Genomic DNA, 22100 nt, shown 5'->3' on the forward strand with positions numbered 1-22100 from the left:
GTGTGCCCGTGCGGTTCTAGCCACTTCAGTCTGGAACCGCGTGGCCGCTACGGTCGCAGTTTCGAATCCTGCCTCGGGCATGGATGTGTGTGAATGTCCTTAGGTTAGTTAGGTTTAAGTAGTTCTAAGTTCTAGGGGACTTATGACCTCAGATGTTAAGTCCCATAGTGCTCAGAGCCATTTGAACCATTTTTTTTTTTTTTGCTTATCGTTTCGAGTCACGTGGACGATAATAGTACAGTAGAACCGACTGTCACAGTGGAGAGTGTTAGGAAACAAGGTATCGAAAAACATGCCCAATATTTAGTTCGCACTAGGAGAGATAGTATTCCTTCACAACAATGAAACGTACTTATTTTATGGGGAATGTCGAAGAAAAGTTCGACGAAGGAACTGCCCTGGAATAAATGCGAATTGGATCTTCTAAGGGCGGACGTATGAGAAAATAAACGCTTACATATATTTTTACTGCTTGAGAAATAACTGACTCAAATTTTGCACGTTTTGTCATTATGTTATTGGCTATAATTTGGATTTTTTCAATATTTTGTCAAATAATTTAATCAGGTCGTTGCTGCGTGCTTTCAGAACACAACCTTCAGAAGAGTAAAATTTTCTCGAAGATTACTTTACTCATCGTTTCCAAATTGTGGTAGGTTGTTCTTATTAATTAGATAAACAAATCTATGTAACAGTTTTTAACATCATTTTTAAAACTCGCGCAACATTTTTAAAAATTTACTTGTTTGATTCATAGTTCTTATTTCACAAAAATTTAAATAAATTCGACAGTAATGCACTTCGGAAAGTTCTATGCAACAGGAAGTCTGCAGCATATTTTACTTTATCTGCAGTCACCTGGGCCTCTCATCCGGATGACTGATATGGCAACTGTTCCTCAAGTGAACTGCAACGTAATTGTTGCGTGACTGAGATGTCTGCTCGGGGAAGAGAGTAAAGTTTATTTTTCCCCTTTCTGTGTTTGGTGAAGAACAGTGACAGATACCAGCGACTTCACTTTGGAGGAACGCGAGTGACAAGTATAAAAGTTCATGAACTTCATGTCAACAAAAGAAAAGGTGACACAAGTGAAGCACAAGTTTTATGATCGGTTCAGTAAGACGCCACCACGTTGTCAGCCTTCGATCACGTGGAAGAAGAAAGGTTTTCTCCTGGAAATTGTTTTGTATGGCTCCCGCACTGGTCTTTCATTAACCCAAAGGGAAACATGTGCTGCAGTTTGTGGGCCAGAGATGCATTCGCTCCGCAAGACTACCAGAAAGCGCGCTGCAGAACTTGAAATTAAAAGCTCCATGACGCAACTCCATGTGAAAGTGGACGCAGGCTTGCGAACGTTCCGACCGACCAGTGGTCATTATTCAGCTTAAACCTTCAAAGGCGTATCCAGCTGTGCAGTGAAACGTTTTGTATAAATAGCATGTTACTAAAACTGCAATGAAATAAATGCACGTGTAAAAGGTCTTGACTTCCCTGTAGTACAACTGAATTCAAATCTGTCTAGATATTTAAATTTTCCTCGGTTTCCAAAAGTTGTTTAAATTTTCTTTGGTTTCCATAAATCACTGTCGCCGAAGGGAAGGAAGATTGTTTTACTATATGCGTTCGATTACTTGTCTATGACGTCTAGTCTTCAATAACGACAATGCCAACGACATACGAAGCTGTTTTTTTCCCGATGGGAAATGTTTCTTACCCTCAATACAGCCCGGACTTGGCTTCCTCTGATTTTCCTCTCTTCCCTCACATGAACCGCTGGATATGAGGACAGCATTTGGGCAGAGACAACGAGCTGCAGACCAGTGTAGGGAATTGGTCGAAACCACAGACAGTTGCCTTCTGTGTCGAGGGGAGGGTATTGTAAAGTTGGTATGTAGAGAAACTGCTGGAAGGTAGAGCAAAATGTTACAAATAAAACATTTTATATTTTCACTGTAGTTTCCATTTCACGTTCGCGACCTATCGGAGGTAGGAGGGCAAAAAAAGAAGAAAAACCTATAAAATTCTAAGCGTGCACGATTGGGGTAGTGCTGTTGGGGTGGCGGAATGAAGTTCACTTGTAGATTGAGGGGAGTCTGACTTTGTAGCGAATAAATGATTCCAGAAGCGATTCAGGAGATGATGATCACATTTAATTTTTAAGAGCACTGTGGAGGCTGAAACTTCACAGCCAGTAAACATTATTTTACTTCTCTTAAACTTTTGACGGGGTGTATTGGCTAATAACATTTGTTTGTCTACATCCGCACTCTCAAACCTCTGTGAAGTGCTTGACAGAGGTTTCCATTGTATTGCATATCAGGCGTTCTTTCTATGTCACTCATGTATAGAGCTCCCAATGAAGACTGCTTAATTGCTTCAGTGCGCGTTGCAAACGGTCAGATTTTCTCGTTGCGCTCTCAAGGGAGCGATGCGTAGGTAGTTCAGAATTCTATGGATTCCGCACTTAATATTGGTTCACGAAGCCTCATAAGCAGACTTCCGTGAGATAGTTTGCGTCTATCTTCATGCGTCTGCCTGTTCAGTTTATCAGCAATTCTGTGATGCTCTCCCATGAGTCTCTGACAATTCGTACCGCCGTTCACTGTGTGGGCCCCGTTAGTTCCATGTTCGCCAGCCATTCGCGCTCGTAGTATGATGCCTAAGGTGCCCAAAATGTGTGTTTACTTATCAAAACTGCAGTTTCTTGACTGACGGAGACTTGTTGTTCCATCCATAAAAGTTAGGACTCTGACGTATTTTCCTGACTAAGGTAAAATTCGTTGCTCCATTTCGTATTTTGGCCTCAATTAATGATGTTCACCTGAGTAGTGGGTTTGATTGTTGGCAGTCTTAGGTGCTGTAAGGTACATTGTGCGTGCTCGTCGCATATACACCAGACTATGAGCTAGCGTACTCAGAAATCGATCTTTCTTCTGGCGGAGTTTATCTAGCTTCTGTCCATTGTGGAACATCTGATAGCAGGTTGGTTTTATTCATGATTCCATCATTCTCTATTCTTTTGGCTACAAAAACACTATTTTTCAACATAATCTCAGTTCACTGCGAAAGCTTTACGCCGACATACTGGGAGGGCCTTAGGCCCGCATGATACCACTCTACTGGTCAACGTCTTGCTGCATCAATGTCATCTACGTACGCTTCCGCTGTGCATACTTCATTGGGTCAAACAGATGGAAGTTTGTAGGTGCGGGAATCCGGGCTGTAGGGTGGTCGAGGAACCGGGCTTGCTGCGGTTAGACACACCATGCCCAACGACTCACCGTGCTTCTGTTCACGGAGGGGTATCCGTATACGTTCTGCAAGAGCCTATGAATATCTGCGTTTTCTGCCAAATGGAACTCTGCTTAGAATGCACCTCCGTTACAGTCGCTATTTTGAAGGCTATATACAGCGCCGCCACCTATCGCTGCTTCAAGATACTATAAGGGCTGAAATGGGAGTAGTGCACGTTGTACCAGGACAAATTCCGCATTTTTTCAAACGAAATTGGCCGTGGAAAAAAGTGTTGCATTACTTATTGAATGCCCTCGTAGCTTGGCTGAACACCCGAAAACTCCACCATTTATCAGGTACATTGAGAACTCTGGAAAGATCAAGGCTATCGTCTTCTTTATCAGTAGCTGCACCTCTAGACGAGACTGGAATATACCCATTCGCGGCTGTCTACATTCGTCTCTGGCCTACGGCATAGAGTACGTTTGGAGTGAGCATAGCACACTGCACATACCGCCAGCATAAAACCAAAATAGTCGCGTTTTGTTTATTATTTGAGCTAAGACAAACTGTAATAATACTTAGTTGCTCCGTTTTTACACATACATTTATTAGTAACAACAAAGGTAAATAAAAGCTGCTGCCATCATTTACCTTACGAGATCACACTGATCACCATGTCACAGATATTGATAGGGTGTTACGAAAAGTTAATATCCTAGGACTAATTTATTTGGTTGTATTCCTTCAGAGTTTTTGACATCCTTGGGAGAACCAGTTATGGCAAAGCAATTACACCTAGTATTCAAGATATATGAAGTAGGCGAAATACTTTCAAATTTCAGGAAGAATGTTGTTGTTAGTGTTGTTGTTGTGGTATTCAGTCGTGAGACTGGTTTGATGCAACTCTCCATGCTACTCTATCCTGTGCAAGCTTCATCTCCCAGTACCTACTGCAGCCTACATCCTTCTGAATGTATTAATCTCTTGGTCTCCCTCAACGATTTTTACCCTCCACGCTGCCCTCCAATACTAAATTGGTGATCCCTTGATGCCTCAGAACATGTCCTACCAACCGATCCCTTCTTCTTGTCAAGCTGTGCCACAAACTCCTCCACAATTTTATTCAATACCTCCCCATTAGTTATGTGATCTACCCATCTAATCTTAAGCATTCTTCTGTAGCACCACATTTCGAAAGCTTCTATTCTCTTCTTGTCCAAACTAGTTATCGTCCACGTTTCACTTCCATACATGGCTACACTCCATACAACTACTTTCAGAAACGAATTCCTGACACTTAAATCTATACTCGATGTTAACAAATTTCTCTTCTTCAGAAACGCTTTCCTTGCCATTGCCAGTCTACATTTTATATCCTCTCTACTTCGACCATCATCAGTTATTTTGCTCCCCAAATAGCAAAACTCCTTTACTACTTTAAGTGTCTCATTTCCTAATCTAATTCCCTCAGCATCACCCAACTTAATTCGACTATATTCCATTATCCATTGATGTTCATCTTATATCTTCCTTTCAAGACAATGTCCATTCCATTCATCTGCACTTCCAAGTGCTTTGCTGTCTCTGACAGATTACAATGTCATCGGCGAACATCAACGTTTTTATTTCTTCTCCATGGACTTTAATACCTACTCCGAATTTTTCTTTTGTTTCCTTTACTGCTTGCTCAATATACAGGGTTATTACAAATGATTGAAGCGATTTCACAGCTCTACAATAACTTTATTATTTTAGATATTTTCACAATGCTTTGCACACACATACAAAAACTCAAAGTTTTTTTAGGCATTCACAAATGTTCGATATGTGCCCCTTTAGTGATTCGGCAGACATCGAGCCGATAATCAAGTTCCTCCCACACTCGGCGCAGCATGTCCCCATCGATGAGTTCGAAAGCATCGTTGATGCGAGCTCGCGGTTCTGGCACGTTTCTTGGTAGAGGAGGTTTAAACACTGAATCTTTCACATAACCCCACAGAAAGAAATCGCATGCGGTTAAGTCGGGAGAGCGTGGAGGCCATGACATGAATTGCTGATCATGATCTCCACAACGACCGATCCATCGGTTTTCCAATCTCCTGTTTAAGAAATGCCGAACATCATGATGGAAGTGCGGTGGAGCACCATTCTGTTGAAAGATGAAGTCGGCGCTGTCGGTCTCCAGTTCTGGCATGAGCCAATTTTCCGCGGGCTGCGCGTGAAACTTGCCCGCACGCGTTCAACCGTTTCTTCGCTCACTGCAGGCCGACCCGTTGATTTCCCCTTACAGAGGCATCCAGAAGCTTTAAACTGCGCATACCATCGCCTAATGGAGTTAGCAGTTGGTGGATCTTTTTTGAACTTCGTCCTGAAGTGTCGTTGCACTGTTATGACTGACTGATGTGAGTGCATTTCAAGCACGACATACGCTTTCTCGGCTCCTGTCGCCATTTTGTCTCACTGCGCTCCCGAGCGCTCTGACGGCAGAAACCTGATGTGCGGCTTCAGCCGAACAAAACTTTATGAGTTTTTCTACGTATCTGTAGTGTGTCGTGACCATACGTCAATGAATGGACCTACAGTGAATTTATGAAATCACTTCAATCATTTGTAATAGCCCTGTACAGATTGAATAACATCGGGGAAAGGCTACAACCCTGTCACTCCCTTCCCAACTACTGCTTCCCTTTCGTGTCCCTCGACTCTTATAACTGCCATCTGGTTTCTGTAAAAACTGTAAATAGCCTTTCGCTCCCTGTATTTTACCCCTGCCACCTTCAGAATATGAAAGAGAGTACTCCAGTCAACATTGTCAAAAGCTTTCTCCAAGTCTACAAATGCTAGAAACGTAGGTTTGCCTTTCCTTAATCTAGCTTTTAAGATAAGCCGTAGGGTCAGTATTGCCTCACGTGTTCCAATATTTCTACGGAATCCAAACTGATCTTCCCCGAGGTCAGCTTCTACCAGTTTTTCCATTCGTCTGTAGAGAATACGCGTTAGTATTTTGCATCCGTGACTTATTAAACTGATTGTTCGGTAATTTTCACATCCGTCAACACTTGCGTTCTTTGCGATTGGAATTATTATATTCTTCTTGAAATCTGATGGTATTTCGCCTGTCTCATACATCTTGCTCACCAGATGGTAGAGTTTTGTCGGGACTCGTTCTCCCAAGGCCGTCAGTAGTTCTAATGGAATATTGTCTACTCCCGGGGCCTTGTTTTGAGTCAGGTCTTTCAGTGCTCTGTCAAACTCTTCACGCAGTATCGTATCTCCCATTTCATCTTCATCTACATCCTCTTCCATTTCCATAATATTGCCCTCAAGTACATCGCCCTTGTATAGACCCTCTGTATACTCCTTCCACCTTTCTGCTTTCCCTACTTCGCTTAGAACTGGGTTTCCATCTGAACTCTTCATATTCATACAAGTGATTCTCTTTTCTCCAAAGGTCTCTTTAATTTTCCTGTAGGCAGTATCTATCTTAGCCCTAGTGAGATAACCCTCTACATCCTTACATTTGACCTCTAGCCATGCCTGCTTAGTCATTTTGCACTTCCTGTCGATCTCATTTTTGAGACGTTTGTATTCCTTTTTGCCTGCTTCATTTACTGCAATTTTATATTTTCTCCTTTAATCAATTAAATTCAGTATTTCTTCTGTTACCCAAGGATTTCTACTAGCCCTCGTCTTTTTACCTACTTGATCCTCTGCTGCCTTCACTACTTCATCTCTCAGAGCTACCTATTCTTCTTCTATTGTATTTCTTTCCCCCATTCCTGTCAATTGTCCCCTTATGCTCTCCCTGAAACTCTGTACAACCTCTGGTTCTTTCAGTTTATCCAGGTCCCATCTCCTTAAATTTCCACCTTTTTGCAGTTTCTTCAGTTTTAATCTACTGTTCATAACCAATAGATTGTGGTCAGAGTCCACATCTGCCCCTGTAAATGTCTTACAATTTAAAACCTGGTTCCTAAATCTTTGTCTTACCATTATGTAATCTATCTGATACCTTTTAATATCTCCAGGCTTCTTCCATGTATACAACCTTCTTTTATGATTCTTGAACCAAGTGTTAGCTATGATTAAGTTGTGCTCTGTGCAAAATTCTATCAGGCGGCTTCCTCTTTCATTTCTTAGCCCCAAGAATGTAATAATGTATTTTCTAAAGAAAAATATGCTGATAGGTATATATAGTTTAATAAGCCATGGTTGCAAAATACTGAAATGAATAATTTACGGAAGAGTGGAAAAACCCGAAGAAGCCGTCTCACGGAAGATAGTGGATGTAAGAACATAGATTGTAGACGCTTGGTTGACGACGTGTGGAAGTTGGGGTCTGTCCGTGAGCCGCGCACGGATTGCCAAAAGGTAAGGCGACCGCTCCGATAAATCCGGGTTCGAGTCCCTGTCCGTCATTCCGTTATATAGCTGCTGGTTGTCCATATTCGCAATTGCGAATAATTTAATGTATCACGGAAGATCTGTTTAGGTTCTGGAGAAATGCTAGAACACGCCAGACAGCGCAGACTTGCCAGAGAAAGTAGGTTAAGAAGTGTAAACTTACTTTTATAACACTTAAAAACTAGGTAGCAGTGATAAAATACAGGGCGCAAATGATAATCAGACAACTTGTACACAAACAAGACTGCCGTTAGAAGAGTCAAGGGAAGCTGTAATTGAGGAGGAAATGGTACACATTTATAGCCTATCCTCGATGATTTCAATCTGTACCTTGAGCAAGCAGAAAAGGGAAAAAAAGGAAAAGCTTGGTACGACAATTCAAATTCAGATATAAGGAATTAAAACTTTGAGGTTTGCCGATGACATTGTAATTCTGTCAGGCATGGCGAAGGATTTGGAGAACGTGTCGAACGGAATGGATAGTGCCATCAAAAGAGATTATGAGATGAACACAAATAAAAGCAAAACAAGCACGATGGATTATTGAATATCGTCGAAATAAAGCAGGTGACGCTGATAGGTTAAAATATCTCACTGAAAGCAGTCTGAACAGTTTTGCGTTTTGGGCAACAAAACAGTCGTCGATGATCGAAGTAGAGAGGATATAAAATGCAGACTGCCGATAGCAAGAAAAGGATGTCTGAAGAGAGTATTGTTAACATGGAATATAAATTAAATGTTGGAACGCGTTGGTATCTGTCCGGAAGTGAAACATACGCGATAACCAGTGTAGATATGAAGAGAATTGGAGCTTTGGAAATGTGGCGCTACAGAAGAATACTAAAGATCATTGGCATAGATCGAATAACTAATGACGAAGTACTGAGTGGGGAGAACTCAATTTTTTGACAAACTGAGTCAGAATAGCAATCTGTTGGTGACACACATCCTAAGATATCAAGAAATCGTCAATTTGGTAATGGAAGGTAGTGTGTGTGTGTGTGGGGGGGGGGGGGGGGGGAGAGATATAGTAGAGGGATGAGTACAGTAAATAGGTTGAAATTAATGGAGTTTGCATTAGCAGAGATGAAATGTCTTGCACAAAAAAAGACCAGCATGGAGAGCTGCATGAAACCACTCGTAATACTAAAGGCGATGACGACGACTTCTGTACATTTGTAAGATAAGTGCCAGATAAATCCGATATTGTGGAAATGTGCTACCAGCCAATTTGATAAATATACAACCATTTATAACAGTTTCCAATTGCAGATAAGCAGATTACGAAGATCTGTAATCCGTTTTGCTTTTTTTTGTAGTCGCAATATGAAATTCTAGCACTAGTGCCATTTCGTAGAGAATTAGGTGCGAACAATATTTTAGATCCCGAAAATTGTAAGATGATTAAGCATTTGTAACCAAAAAAGGAAAAACAGAAATGCTCCATAACTCCAAATTTGATGTGTTTTCCGGAACAATTTCTCTTCTGCTTACTGGGAACCCATTTCACAATGTTGCTGTAGCATAATATAATAAAACACAGTGTCGGCTGTACGATAAAGTGCTACACTAAAGTTAAAAGTAGTGGAGGCAATCCCATCTTATCCTACAATAATAAACAAAATTCAACGTCTGAGCTGTGACATCGCATAAAAGCGAAATGTCCTTTCAAACCTCACTTCAAAACCTTGTCCAAGTTCATTCCCGGTACCGAATTCAGATTGTTAATGAATCTATGAAACATGATGACATAACCGTCGATACTTTTGAACGGTCTATATGAGCGATGTACTGACATTGAAAATGGCAGAGCACGTATTGGCATACCTTGCGTCGCAGGGGCGCGCGGGTGTGTGTGTGTGTGTGTGTGTGTGTGTGTGTGTGTGTGTGTGTGTGGTCCTTAGCTTAAGTTAGTTTGTTAGGGACCGATGACCTCAGCAGTTTGGTCCCATTTAAAAAATGGTTCAAATGGCTCTGAGCACTATGGGACTCAACTGCTGTGGTCATCAGTCCCCTAGAACTTAGAACTACTTAAACCTAACCAACCTAAGGACATCATACACATCCATGCCCGAGGCAGGATTCGAACCTGCGACCGTAGCGGTCGTGCGGTTCCAGACTGTAGCGCCTTTAACCGCTCGGCCACTCTGGCCGGCTACAAATTTAAAGAAGTAATTTATACATTTTATGGATGTTCATGTTATTGCATGGTCGAGGGACTTCAACTGATGATATATATGAGAAAAAGTACCACCACAACTGTATCTTGAGAATATCTTTATGCCCATTGGCATTGGAGACTGCACGATGTGGAGTATAGACCTCTGATGAAAGCTAGACCACATGCGCTAGTGGCAAGGATCCCACGGTAAATGCGCCAAGGAAATCAAATACTCTGTTGGCAATGATGGGGCCTGAGGATGTTGGTTAAGTACCGCCGAAACTAGTCGGGTGTTACAATGAAGACATTCTCAAGATACAGCTGTGGTGGTACTTTTTGTCTTATACAAATTACACATTATTATGGCATGCAAAGTAACTTGTATTGAATTCTGCACTATGTTTGAGTAACACAAACGCATACCACTATTTGTCAACATAGTCCTCCAGTCTCTGTAAACAACGGTCGGAACTTCCTCCAGTTTTTCAGTTCTTGACACTAGAAATCGCCTCCTCAATAACAGAGAACCGCTGTCTGAACATCCTCATCGTTAGAAAATATTCTTCGTCGATTGGCTGGATATCGCCTGCCTCTGCGGTCGATGTCGATGCCTTCCTTCCCGATCAGGATCATGCAAGTTTGTGCGGCCTTGGTCAGATTGTTGGCACCGTTTCTCCACAGCTGATCGTGATATTGCATTTGGTCCGTATGTATCCAGAAGTTAATGCAGAATATGTGAGCAGTATAGACGTTTTGCCAACAAATAGCATACTGCCCCGCGTACTTCAACTTCGGAGTACTTCTCCAGTTGCCACACCATTTCATCCCCACACTATGATGAATCTTATCCATTCCGGAACTTTCTCTGCAGGAAACTGACAACATTTACTGTCTTCTGAGAAAGTGCCACTCCTGTTGCACAATGTTCCTCGCGTGGGACGACATGTGTAACTTTTTTTCTGAAGACCGTGTGTGCGTAGCTTGTTCGGAGTACCAAAACAACGGTCGATAATACGACGCGATGTTGAGGGTCCTACCGTATGCTCATTTTCCTATCTTCACGAGATGTACGAATTTTATACTGCGAATAGACGTTTGCACATTTCCTGAAAAAAGCTTTTCATACGTACACACAAATAAAATAATTACAGCAACGTTCAGGTAAACGTTGGTACTTGCAGTCAATCTCAACCTATAATTAGGAGGTGCAGTGACGTTTCACACATGCTGTTTTGTCTTTTGCAGGTACGTCCGAGGTGGTAGCTATAACGTCAACGGAAATGTAAGTGTTAAAACTCATGAAAAGTAATTGGTTCACAGAGAAACATTTTTTTTGTTTTTGTCGGGCGTTTATGTTAAGAAAATTGTATAACTGTTGAATGAATCTAAAGTGTGTAAGTATTTACAAGGAAGTATGTATGGCAATGTAGAAATCTAATACCAAAATTCTATAAAATAACATGGTAGAAAAGTTTTGATTAGATGAGCCGATAACATCAATGCATGACAAATACTGATCTAATTCCATTGCATCGAAATAAGATTTATCGAGGTCCAATCCATGAAAGGTTGTATATTTTTTTATAGGTACCATAACTAGTCGTATGTATAGTACACAGTGCCTACACGTGACCATAATAAACAACGAATAATTGTTTATTTACGCAATCATACTTTTTCAAGTTTATTATTCGCACTGTCGCTGGTTTCAGCAACTCTGCCACTCTTTTGGATGGTTTCATTCATTCTTACCCTATTGGAATATTAATTAGTGAAAGAACGAACGGTACAGCTTCCGTATGAAAAAATTGTACATGAGTTCCACTGATCTTCGGAACAGGTAATATAGACATACTGGCTGTGGAAACTGGGGTTTTCTGTGATGGGCCCAGTATGGATCACCTCCATATATATTTACAATATTTGAATAATATGTGAAGTATCCGTGTAATAATTCAAGGTCGGTCGAAGAGAAAGCTATGTCTGCACCAAACGACAGTTAAGAGGGTGAACATTGATGTGCAGTTAACTATTTTATTTGTGAGGATGTCATATGAACGATAAGTTCATATTTGTAACACGTTTATGACATTATATGGGTCTCGCAGATATTAGAAAGCTCACGTGAATACTGAATGAGCATTGTGGCTGTACTTTCATCGACCGCCATTGTAAAGGAAGAAAACATTGTTTCCATTTGAAGGAGGGTCATATTTATGTTCTTATTTTGGCAGCTAAAAATGTGGAATATTAACCACATATCAATCCAATAGGGCCTCAAGACCCCAAGTGACTCTCACGGAGACTACCCGGCAGTCGGAATTTTGCAGATTATTTTATATTTATGATAAATGAAGTTCATAAGTCAAATATCAGTGTGCCAAAGCAGTTCAAGGAACTTTAATTCACCAAAGTTAAGGCAAATTTCACACGAGGCCTTGTGGCTCACTGGGTTGTGTTGTGGACAGGTAATACGGTATTAATTGGATTGTTGGTTCGAATCTTGCTATGGTCTTTTTTTTTCGTTTTATTTTTTCTTTCAGTTCGAATACCTACATCATTTAAATATAAAACTCGTGAATTATATGCTGATTAACACGTTCAATTATTTTCTTATGAAAAATGAATGTCTTATTCGTAATTACATATTACGTGCTTCGCAAACACAAATTCGTAATATGAGAATCAGGCTTTCTCTGCGAATTTCGATGATGGAAGTATTCTCCGGTTATCGCGTCATTCTGCGGCAACGTTTCGACAAGTTTCCTTCTAGTCATCTTCACGCGAAGCTATAACCTGAGAAGACTTCATTATAAATTCTTAATTATCAATATTTATAAAAGATTTCTAATAAAGATTTTTTAAATTTTATAAAATAAAAAGTTATTTTCAAATTGGCATTTTTGAAAATGTAAACACTGTTTGTTAACATTGTTTTAGGAAAATAAAAGATAGCTATTTCAACGCGTCTTATATGTGGTTAGAAATAAGACGACATGCATCTTTAATAAAAAAAATTATAAATAAATATGTGTTAGTTAGCATATAATTGACGAATTTTATACTCAAGTGATGTAGGCGTTCGAATTGATCTAAAAAACAAAACGAAATAAAAGATTGGAACCGGCAATCCAATGGACACCCATTACCATTGTCTAACGCTATCGAATGAGCCACACGACCCAGCCTGAAATTCGCCTTACCTTTAATGGATTAAAATTACGTGGAATTTTTGAGTGGTCGAACTGTTTTGCCACACTGGTACTTGCCCATAAATATAAACAAATTATAAAAATTCGATTTCCGGTTTGATTATTTAATAAATAACCTATATCATGCTTGTTTTGGTACTGTAGCTACAGAACGTGACATACGGTTGTTATTTACTGAAGTTGTGTTTGATGTGAATTACACACTGTATGATACATTATTATAGTAGTCATAATGGCTAGTTCCCTGAAGCTAAGTTGAGAATGAGCTCTGGGTACCTTGCTGCATGTTGTCCTCAGTGTCTTGTTTTGTAATTTAAATACGTTAATTGCATTTTTAGGTGGCCCTAAGGAATTGTATCGTATTGTACCCTGCAGCACTGGATAAAAACAAGGCGTAATAAATTAGTTTGCTAATTATTCTTACCATTTTTCCTGTATGATAGTTTGCGCCCTTGTTAGTTTTTAGTGCTTGTTTTAGTCGACTTTAATAACACTCGTCTCATTCTGTGTGAGGGTGCAGATTACAGAGCAGTCTGGCGCCCTTAAGGGGACCACACCGTGGTTCAAATCGAAAAAAATCGATTTTCGGTTTTCATCATATTTTGATAGATTTAGGTTTTATGTAAGTACTCGGGAAAGGATTTGCTGAAAAAAAATTTTTTTTTTTTGAGCATTTACAGAGCATTTTCCTACCACGAGTATTTACGTGCCACGTCCACTTTCCTGTCACCCACATTTCTGCATATATTTTAGATCTTTTATATCCCTTACATTGCACGTTAGGTTTTTTTTTTGTGGTGGCTATCCTTGGAATGCAACGGTTGGTATTATTTTGTTTCTGCTGTTTGTAAATAACACGCTTTCAAACACGCGGTTAGTTTTATTTAAAGTGTGATGCGAGTAGTTGTTAAAGAAAACTTGCAGGTATACTATGGCAGGCAGTTAGGAGAAGTAAAGAAAATCTGCAGGCAATGGAGAGAGAAGTTTGGGCCATATTCTTCCATAAGCCCTCTACTGCTGATAAGCCATGTCACGTATTGTGTCCATCAGGAGAAAATTTGTGGTGCAAATACAATAGGGCTCAGGCAACTGGAGAATCTTATTTTCACCAGCATGCTCTTCCTGCTGCTGTTATTACAACAATTAAACCTATTTTCAGAGACTTGTCCCTTCCTGACCTTCTAAAGAAATGTCTGCCTGGACAGACACAGAACCCAAATAAATGTTTCAACAGCATTATTTGGAACCACCTTCCTAAAACTGTATTTGTAGGTATGCATACAATGAAACTAAAAGTTCATGATGCTGTTATTACATTCAATTGTGGTAATATGAGGAAGTGTTGGTTACTGAAAAAGCTGGGAATTAAGCCTGGTGAAAATATGATCACTGGGTTGCAACATTGCGATAAAATGAGGATAGCCGATACAGACAGGTCTGCATCGAATATGGCTGAGAAAGTAAGACAAACATCCAAGAAGGTGAAAAAGAAGCCGGAAGACCTGCTAGAGGCCAAAGAAGGGCCATCATACGCAGCAGGACAGTTCTGACGGTTAGTAACAAATTTCAAAAGTTTTTTTCTTTAAAGGCAATTTCCCGCAAACTAAAATTTTCAGTACATATGCCCCATTATATCAGAAACTGTCATATATAAATGAATGAAATTTTCAGAGACTCTGCATAACATAAAAAGCCACCTCTTGACTACATTCATTAATATTCCCCCATTAGGAAGTTCACAAAAATATTTTCTGCAGAGAAAACTTAATATTTTTTGTTAATACACTTAAACAAGTATTTCGTAAAAACTATAAAATGGATACAGTAGATTTTAGTACAGTTGACTCTATTAGCATCATGTAACATACAGTAAAAATATTAAGGGCCTGCATCAAATAGTTTTTTGGGGCAAATACTTGCCTGAATTAACATAGGTTAGATAGGCAGGGTGTGGTCCCCTTAAAACCATCGTGATGGCAGGTGTCAGTCATGTTCGCTTGAGCGATAAGCTTCGGTTTTTGAAATTGGTCTTGCCAGCCTCATCACGAGGCCGAGCAGAGTCGAGAAAGAGGTGACAGAAACTTTCCCATTCGGAGTACCGAGATCACTTTCATAACGCTGTTGACTCTACCGGGACTAACGGCAGTGCCATTGCGGCGGTATGCGCCTCTAGGGGTAGGCAGCGCGTTTCTCGTGCCGCGGGCGCGCACAATGGACGGAAGCGGTCACGAGTGCCGTGTTGCGACACGGTATTTGCATTGTATGCCGGAAGATACATCATTGTGGAGCAGCTGCAGATCGGTGAAGCCTGGCCAGATTGGCATTCCTTGGCGCTAGCGCCCTGTTCCCATTCCTAACATATTCCGGTCCTGCTTGTGGCCACTGGTAAGTTTTCGGATATCTGATACTTCACTCTGCTATGCATGCCATCGATTAAATTTTACAGCGTGTAGGTACCGCAGTGCAGTTCTATCTACCTTCATAGTCCGCAAACCACTTCGAAGTAATGGCAGAGAATACTTCCCATTGTATCGGTATTGGGGCACATCCCTATTCCAGTCACATATAGACCGCATTAAGAATCGTTCTTTAAACCTCTCTTGCCCCTGAACATGCTGTTGTATATAGATACGTCGCAATGTTTGAGAACTGTAGCCAAATGCAGGGAGACCTGCGGAAGAACAGTGCTTAATGGGGATTGTCAGTTGTTCCTCACCGTAAACAAATGAACGTATTGCAAATACTGTGAAGAGTCGCTGGAAGCAGTCCCGTCCATTAAATATCTGAGGTATGCGTAGGTAACAATTTAAAGCGGAACGACCACTTAAAGTTAATCTCAGGAAAGGCAGAAGCCAAACATTGATTGAGAAAATCTTCAGGAAATACAGTACACCGATGTAGGCATTGTGGTCTCTCACATTTTCTCGGCGTGATTACTTAATGATATACTTGCCTATTCATCTAGAGTCTTACCAGGTGCAATCGATAGAGAAGACCATTGCGTTTCGGTACGGGCTCATTAAGCAAACACGAGAGCGTCTCAGGTCCAGTGACAAACGCTACAAAAGAATTGTGCGTTGCGGTGTGGTTTACTATTAAATTTTCGAGAGCGAACGTTCGAAGAATATTCAAGCAACATATTTACCTCTCCTACACACATTTTCTGAAGAATTCTGGACGTAAAATGAGACATTCGAGCCGTTATGGGGGTTTATCAACAGTAGTTCCTTCCGCGCGGCATTCACGACTGAAGGAACAGAAAGTTATAGGTAGCGCACTGGACTCGCATTCGGAAGAAGCTGCGTCCGGCCATCCTGATTTAGCGCTTCCGTGGTTGCCCAAAATCGCTTCAGGCAAATGCCGGGATGGTTCCTTTGAAAGCGCACGGCCGACTTCCTTCCCCATCATTCCCTAATCCGATGGACCCATGACTTCGCTGTTTGGTCTCCTCGATCGAATCAATCAATCAACTAACCAACCAAAGTGACAGTAGTACCGAAAGTCCCATCCGCCTCTCATCATGAGGTGGCTTGCGGAGTGTAGATATAGACGCAGTTCTAGCTCTTCATTGGTCTCGCTGTAGCTACAACAAGGGAGTGAACAAAAGTGGTTTGAAAATCCTATCCTGGCACTCAAATTTTTTTCTGATTTCCAAAAATCGTTTCAGGGGAATGCTGGGCAACTCCCGTAACAACGCCATTGCTGATTAGCTTCCTCGTTCTCGACTTAAACTCCTATGTGTTTTTTCCCATTGGAGACGAATCCATGTGATAAATGTTTAATTCAAAAGCTGTCACGAATGTACATCCTGTAAAACGTACCTAAACAGGTCTAGGTAATGGGCAATTGACAACTAGATGTCACGAGAGGCGGATCGGTCAGTAAAAGGTGGTGGGACTACTGCGTTGTCAGTGGGGAAGCAGTAACAGCAGAATGGGTCTGTCAGGAGAGTCCAGTGACTGCGAACGTGGATTATTCATTAGATGCCAGCCGAGTAACAGATCCATCAGGGACATTTCAACCCTTCTCAAGCTGCCCAAGTCGACTGTAAAACTCACGTTGCGGAGGGCTCTGCAAAAAAAAAACAAAAAAAAAAAAACGCATGAAATCGCCGGGACCACTAGTGTTTCAAAGTGCTCCCAGCAGTCCAGCTAGCACAGTGACAGTGCGTAGGAAGTTAATGAATGGAGTACGATGGTCGAGCAGCTCCTCATAAACCGCAGATTTTCCTAGCCTGCTGTGAGTGACGCTTTAACGACGCCACTCGACGATGGATTACAGGAAACGGCTAATTTGCTGTAACGAATCACGCTATATCCTGTGGCAATCCGAATAAAAGGTTTGGGTTTGGCGAATGCCGTGAGAACTGTACCTGTTAAACGTAGTGCCAGCTGTGAAGTAAGACGAAGTAGTTTTATGGTATGGGGATGTTTTTTGTGTTATTTTGTGGGCCCCTTTCTGCGCTTAAGAAAACTCTAAATGCGAAGGATGTCAAAACATTTAACAGCCTTGTATACTATATGGAGGAGAGGAATAGTTCGGAGACGATGATCGTATTAACATGGCAGTGCATTCTGTCATAAAGCAACATCTGTGAGGTAATGGTTTGTGGATATGAGACTCCTGAAATGGGCTGTCCTGTCCAGAGTCCCGACGTGAGCTCAATGGAACACTTTTGGGATGAATTAGAGCGTCGAGCGTAGACTTCGCTCCAGATCTCAGCATTGAACATCACTGCCTCCTCTGAGTCGACTTCTGAGAAAAATGAGCAGCCATTCCTGTGCAGACATTCAGACATCTAATTGAAAGTGACCTCGCCAGAATTACAGCTGTCGTAAAGGCGAGTCTTGACACTCCGTGTATATGTCCAGATCGTTTTGATCAAATACTGTAGTAATGTAAACTAAGCAGGTGTGTTTCTAGGTAAAGCCAGAGGTTACTCCTAAAGCTGTTGAAAATACATTATGATTGATGAATTCTTCTCGGGTTAGAAGATGATGGGTACGAAACTCATTGAAACGTTGCGACAAGACGATGCTACCACAAGGCTGATAACTCGAGAAGAATTCATCAGTGGAATACGCCGAGAAAGACTGAAATCGCATGCATTAAGATTCATTCGGTGGGTTTTTCGTCCCCGCGGAAGCTCAATAACAGGATTGCTTGACACTAGGAGCTATACGAAGAGCATTTGTTCGATCAGTTATCAATATTTAATTAAGTTAGCCATTAGTTTATGCCGTCTTGAGGAGCAACATTTCAACAAATGACTGAATAACGGGGTGAAGTCGGTTGAAATTAATGTTATCATTGGGATGAAATCGATAAAAATCCATTGACATGAAATAACAGAACGACGGTCAGAGATATTGAATCTGCAGCGTAACACCAAGGTCTTCTCACACTCTTTATATTACACCCTCTGCCTGCACCCACCCCCTGTCAGTACTGCTATTCCCAAGTGTCCCGTGAGTGAATCATTTAATTTCCAGTTCTAGTTTTCCTAAGTCATAAATGGAAGTGGCTAAGTGATAATGTACCAGACAGACTACAGATCCAAGGATTGTATCTCTCACTTATCACTTCTCACAACTCTAGCAATATTTTTTGATAATACGGAGTGGCACCGTGGTTCGAAAAGCCCGTCAAACAGTAGGTTTTCCTATAACAGGCTGGATAAGTCAATTCAAAGGCCGGAGGAAGGCAAGAGTATACCACGTCCAATAGGACAATGCTCAGCAAAGCATTGTGATCGTCAAAACAATCGTCGGACGGCTCAAAAGTTTAAAGCGAGTTACTAAAAATAAAAAATATGGGGTAATCTCACTGTAATATAAATCTTAAATTGTCTTGACATAATAATTACAAATCTCTCTAGAAATGAGGCCCGCCTACAAACACGCTTGCTGCCTAGAATCATTACTCAGGGATGGATTTTATTTGATGAGGATTCCCAGAATGCATATTTAATACAGTTACGGGATGTTTTCATCGGTGCAGTCCACTTGTTTACTCATACCATCCTTGAGAGTTTGTTATTTTTGTACTCCCGCTTTGTCCACATTGCCGCCTTTGGAGTGTGTAAAGCATGAAGTATTTGCGTATGCTACGTGACGACGGGCGGGCAGCGCGACTTCATTAATCAGAAAGTGGTCTCCGAAGCATTTTACCCATTATTAAAGCCGCTTGCAAGAAAACAGTTTCTCTTATTAAATTGCTACTACCGTAAAATGATAAACATGCATAACAAAGAAATCATAAACGTATTATATCTCTTATTTCCAGGACCAGCGAGACTTGAAATGACCTTAATTAGGTTCTTGATTCAAAGGACTAATTTTAAACATCAAATATATCACACCAATGCGCTTTTTTAGGCAAAATAGCTCGGTCTTGAAGAGATCAATTTTTTGACACTTTATTTACTTTCCTAGCGTCTTCTATTCTCGAAATGGCAAAAATTTAGAGCTTGATTTGAAGGAAGCCATCTAGGCAGATGAATACAACGACGTTACTTTTTTATGCGCAAAATTGCTGGCCTTGAGGAGAGCAACTTTTTGACACTTCAGTTTCATAACTAGCGGCGACCGTTCTTGGAATATTTCAGTTGTTTCTCAAATCACTTTTTTAAAAAATTACTGTTATTACTTCCAAGCAATTAAACCTTTTCTTTAAAATTAGACGTCTCGCTGGACAGTTTGAGACCCCGTTTGTCAATTTCCCACTCTACGTGTGGCTTTGAAAATTTGGACAAAAGTCAGTTGCATAATTTCGCGGGAGTCTTGTTTTCATTCAGCCCAAACACTTGACAAAAAGAAACAAAAGGATGGGTACTAATAAAATAAATTACAAACCAAATTGCGGTACACATTTATATGCACTTGAAAATGTTACTTTGCAACTCGTCAGCCTAACAGACAAGGATTTAATCTTATATTTGCCGTTTTAAGAGGAACTAATTTTGAGTTATTACGTAGTGAACAATAGCACTATCGGAGCGTTGATATGTTCACATAATCAGCGCCACTTACGGTCTTCGGTTGACGAGCTACTGTGGAACACGTTTGTAGTTATGTACAAAGTTAGATTTGTAAACTACTTTCTCGCCATTTTATTATCGTCCTTACTCTTAACAGTTCATCGGAAGGTGACGTGCTAATTGTCGGAACCGGCAATGGAACTATCTGTGTCCCGAGCGTGAGAGATATAATAAAAAATTCGTTACAGAACTTTTACATCGTTCCCCTTATAGGCCAAGAATATTGCTTGTATCTCCCAGAAATTAATGAAATTTTGAAAACTGTTTTAATCACTCGAGATTACGACACTCTGGTATAAATAATCTCGTTTGTCCCGATTACGGAGTGGAGCTTCAGCCGTTATTTCAAAACTAAGCGTTTGGTCGAAAAAGTCAAGGTTACGAAAAATGTAGAGCTTATCTTGTCCCACGTACTTTCTGAAGCAGCGTACGATCTTCCTCAGCGTTCGTCGTATGTCCGTACAAAGTTTCATCAAAATCGGTTCAGCAGATTAGTCGTGAAAGCGTAACAGATTTACTTTCACATCTGTAGTATTAGTATGGATTACTCTGCTAATTCGATAGTTATCTCGATAACTTGTAGGTTAGGGATTAGGTCCGGCAGCAAAAATAAAGCGAATATTCGAAAAAATTTAGCGAATAGAAATTATAAAGTTGATGTTGATCGTTAATTGTATAATTTACTTATAACTTAATAATGACTGTATTTATATTGTAACTTTGACTTTGTGAAAACAAATTTTGATGCGCTGCAACGTACTTCCTATAAAATTACGTGTCATATTGGCTAATTCTCAGATGCTGCGCGTTTTATAGCAATGAGACGGGTGTTTTTTCGAAAAGTGAGAGAAATTACCTTTATTCTCACGTGGATTTTCTGTTGGAAAATTTAATCAAACAGTAAATTTTTGGTACTCGGCGTATAATTTCACTGCTCTACATTTTTGGCTGCATAGACGTTTTCAGTGAAACACTTACGTTCGAAGATATTCCCAACATCTGAGCGTTTATTCACTGAGGCAGCTCGCTAAGCTTAAGGTCGATGTTCTGTGACAGAAATGGAAACGTCAAGCTATGTACTGTCTCGGCAGTCATTTAATACAACTCGCGCAGCAGAAATGAACACTTTGTGACTACTGTTAAAACTATTTCTAGTACTTTACTCCCATTGTTCCTTTCTTTCCCCGACATGCGCCGTAAACTGTTCTGTATCCATTGTTAAACGCCAATAAATGAATAATTTGTAACGTTAAGAAAATCGAAACAGAGTTTCATGTGCCGGAGCTGTTATTATGTCACTCCATCCCTGAATACACATTTTAAAATCAGTCGTTCGGCTATTCGAGAATTCATAAAAAAAATGGTTCAAATGGCTCTAAGCACTATCGGTCTTAACATCTGAGGTCATCAGTTCCCTACACTTATTTTAAACCTAACTAACCTAAGGACATCACACACCTGCGACCGTAGCAGCAGCGCGGTTCCGGATGAAGCGCCTAGAACCGCTCGGTCACAGCGGCCGGTGAGAATTCATCAGCAGGAGTCTCGCTCAGCCACAGGTCTTGGGGCGCGGACAGGGCGCGTCTCCTACAGTTTTATGGAGCTTTTGTGCGTTCACGGCTGGACTATGGGTGCACAGTATATGGGTCAGCGAGGCCGTCTTATTTGCGGATCCTTGACGCTGTTCACCATGCTGGGATCAGACTGGCCACGGGTGCTTATCGGACCAGTCCCGTACCCAGCCTCTGTGCTGAGTCTGGCGAACCGCCACTTACCATCCGGCGGCAGCTCCTGCTGGTGCGCCAGGCTTGTAAGTTTCTTGTAGCTCCCAGATCGCCTGCTCACCATCTTGTTGCCCATCCACCTCTGGACCGCCTTTTTTCCCGCCGTCCCCGGGCTACGTTGCCGTTTGGGATCCGTGTGCAACGTGTACTAGAGTCCCTCGGTGTGGAGTCTGTACAACCCCAAATCCAAGGTTTAACCGCCTGCCACCCTGGTCACTGAAGAGGCCCGGAGTGATTTTAGATTTATTGCAGTACAAGAGAGA

General features: G+C 41.1%; 1 protein-coding gene across 4 annotated transcripts in view; it reads left to right on the top strand.

Annotated features, from left to right (window-relative positions):
• Window positions 1-22100, top strand: part of LOC126418526 (mucin-19-like) — a 542230-nt gene that overhangs the window by 155978 nt on the left and 364152 nt on the right. The window contains exon 2 of one of the 4 annotated variants that reach the window (XM_050085330.1): window positions 11048-11084. The exons of the other annotated variants lie outside the window; for them this stretch is intronic. Within the exon in view, the coding sequence (XP_049941287.1) occupies window positions 11048-11084 (37 nt within the window). The remainder of the gene's footprint in view (window positions 1-11047; window positions 11085-22100) is intronic. 4 annotated transcript variants of the gene reach the window in all.

The sequence above is a fragment of the Schistocerca serialis genome, chromosome 9, assembly GCF_023864345.2.
Source record: "Schistocerca serialis cubense isolate TAMUIC-IGC-003099 chromosome 9, iqSchSeri2.2, whole genome shotgun sequence".
NCBI lineage: Eukaryota > Metazoa > Arthropoda > Insecta > Orthoptera > Acrididae > Schistocerca > Schistocerca serialis.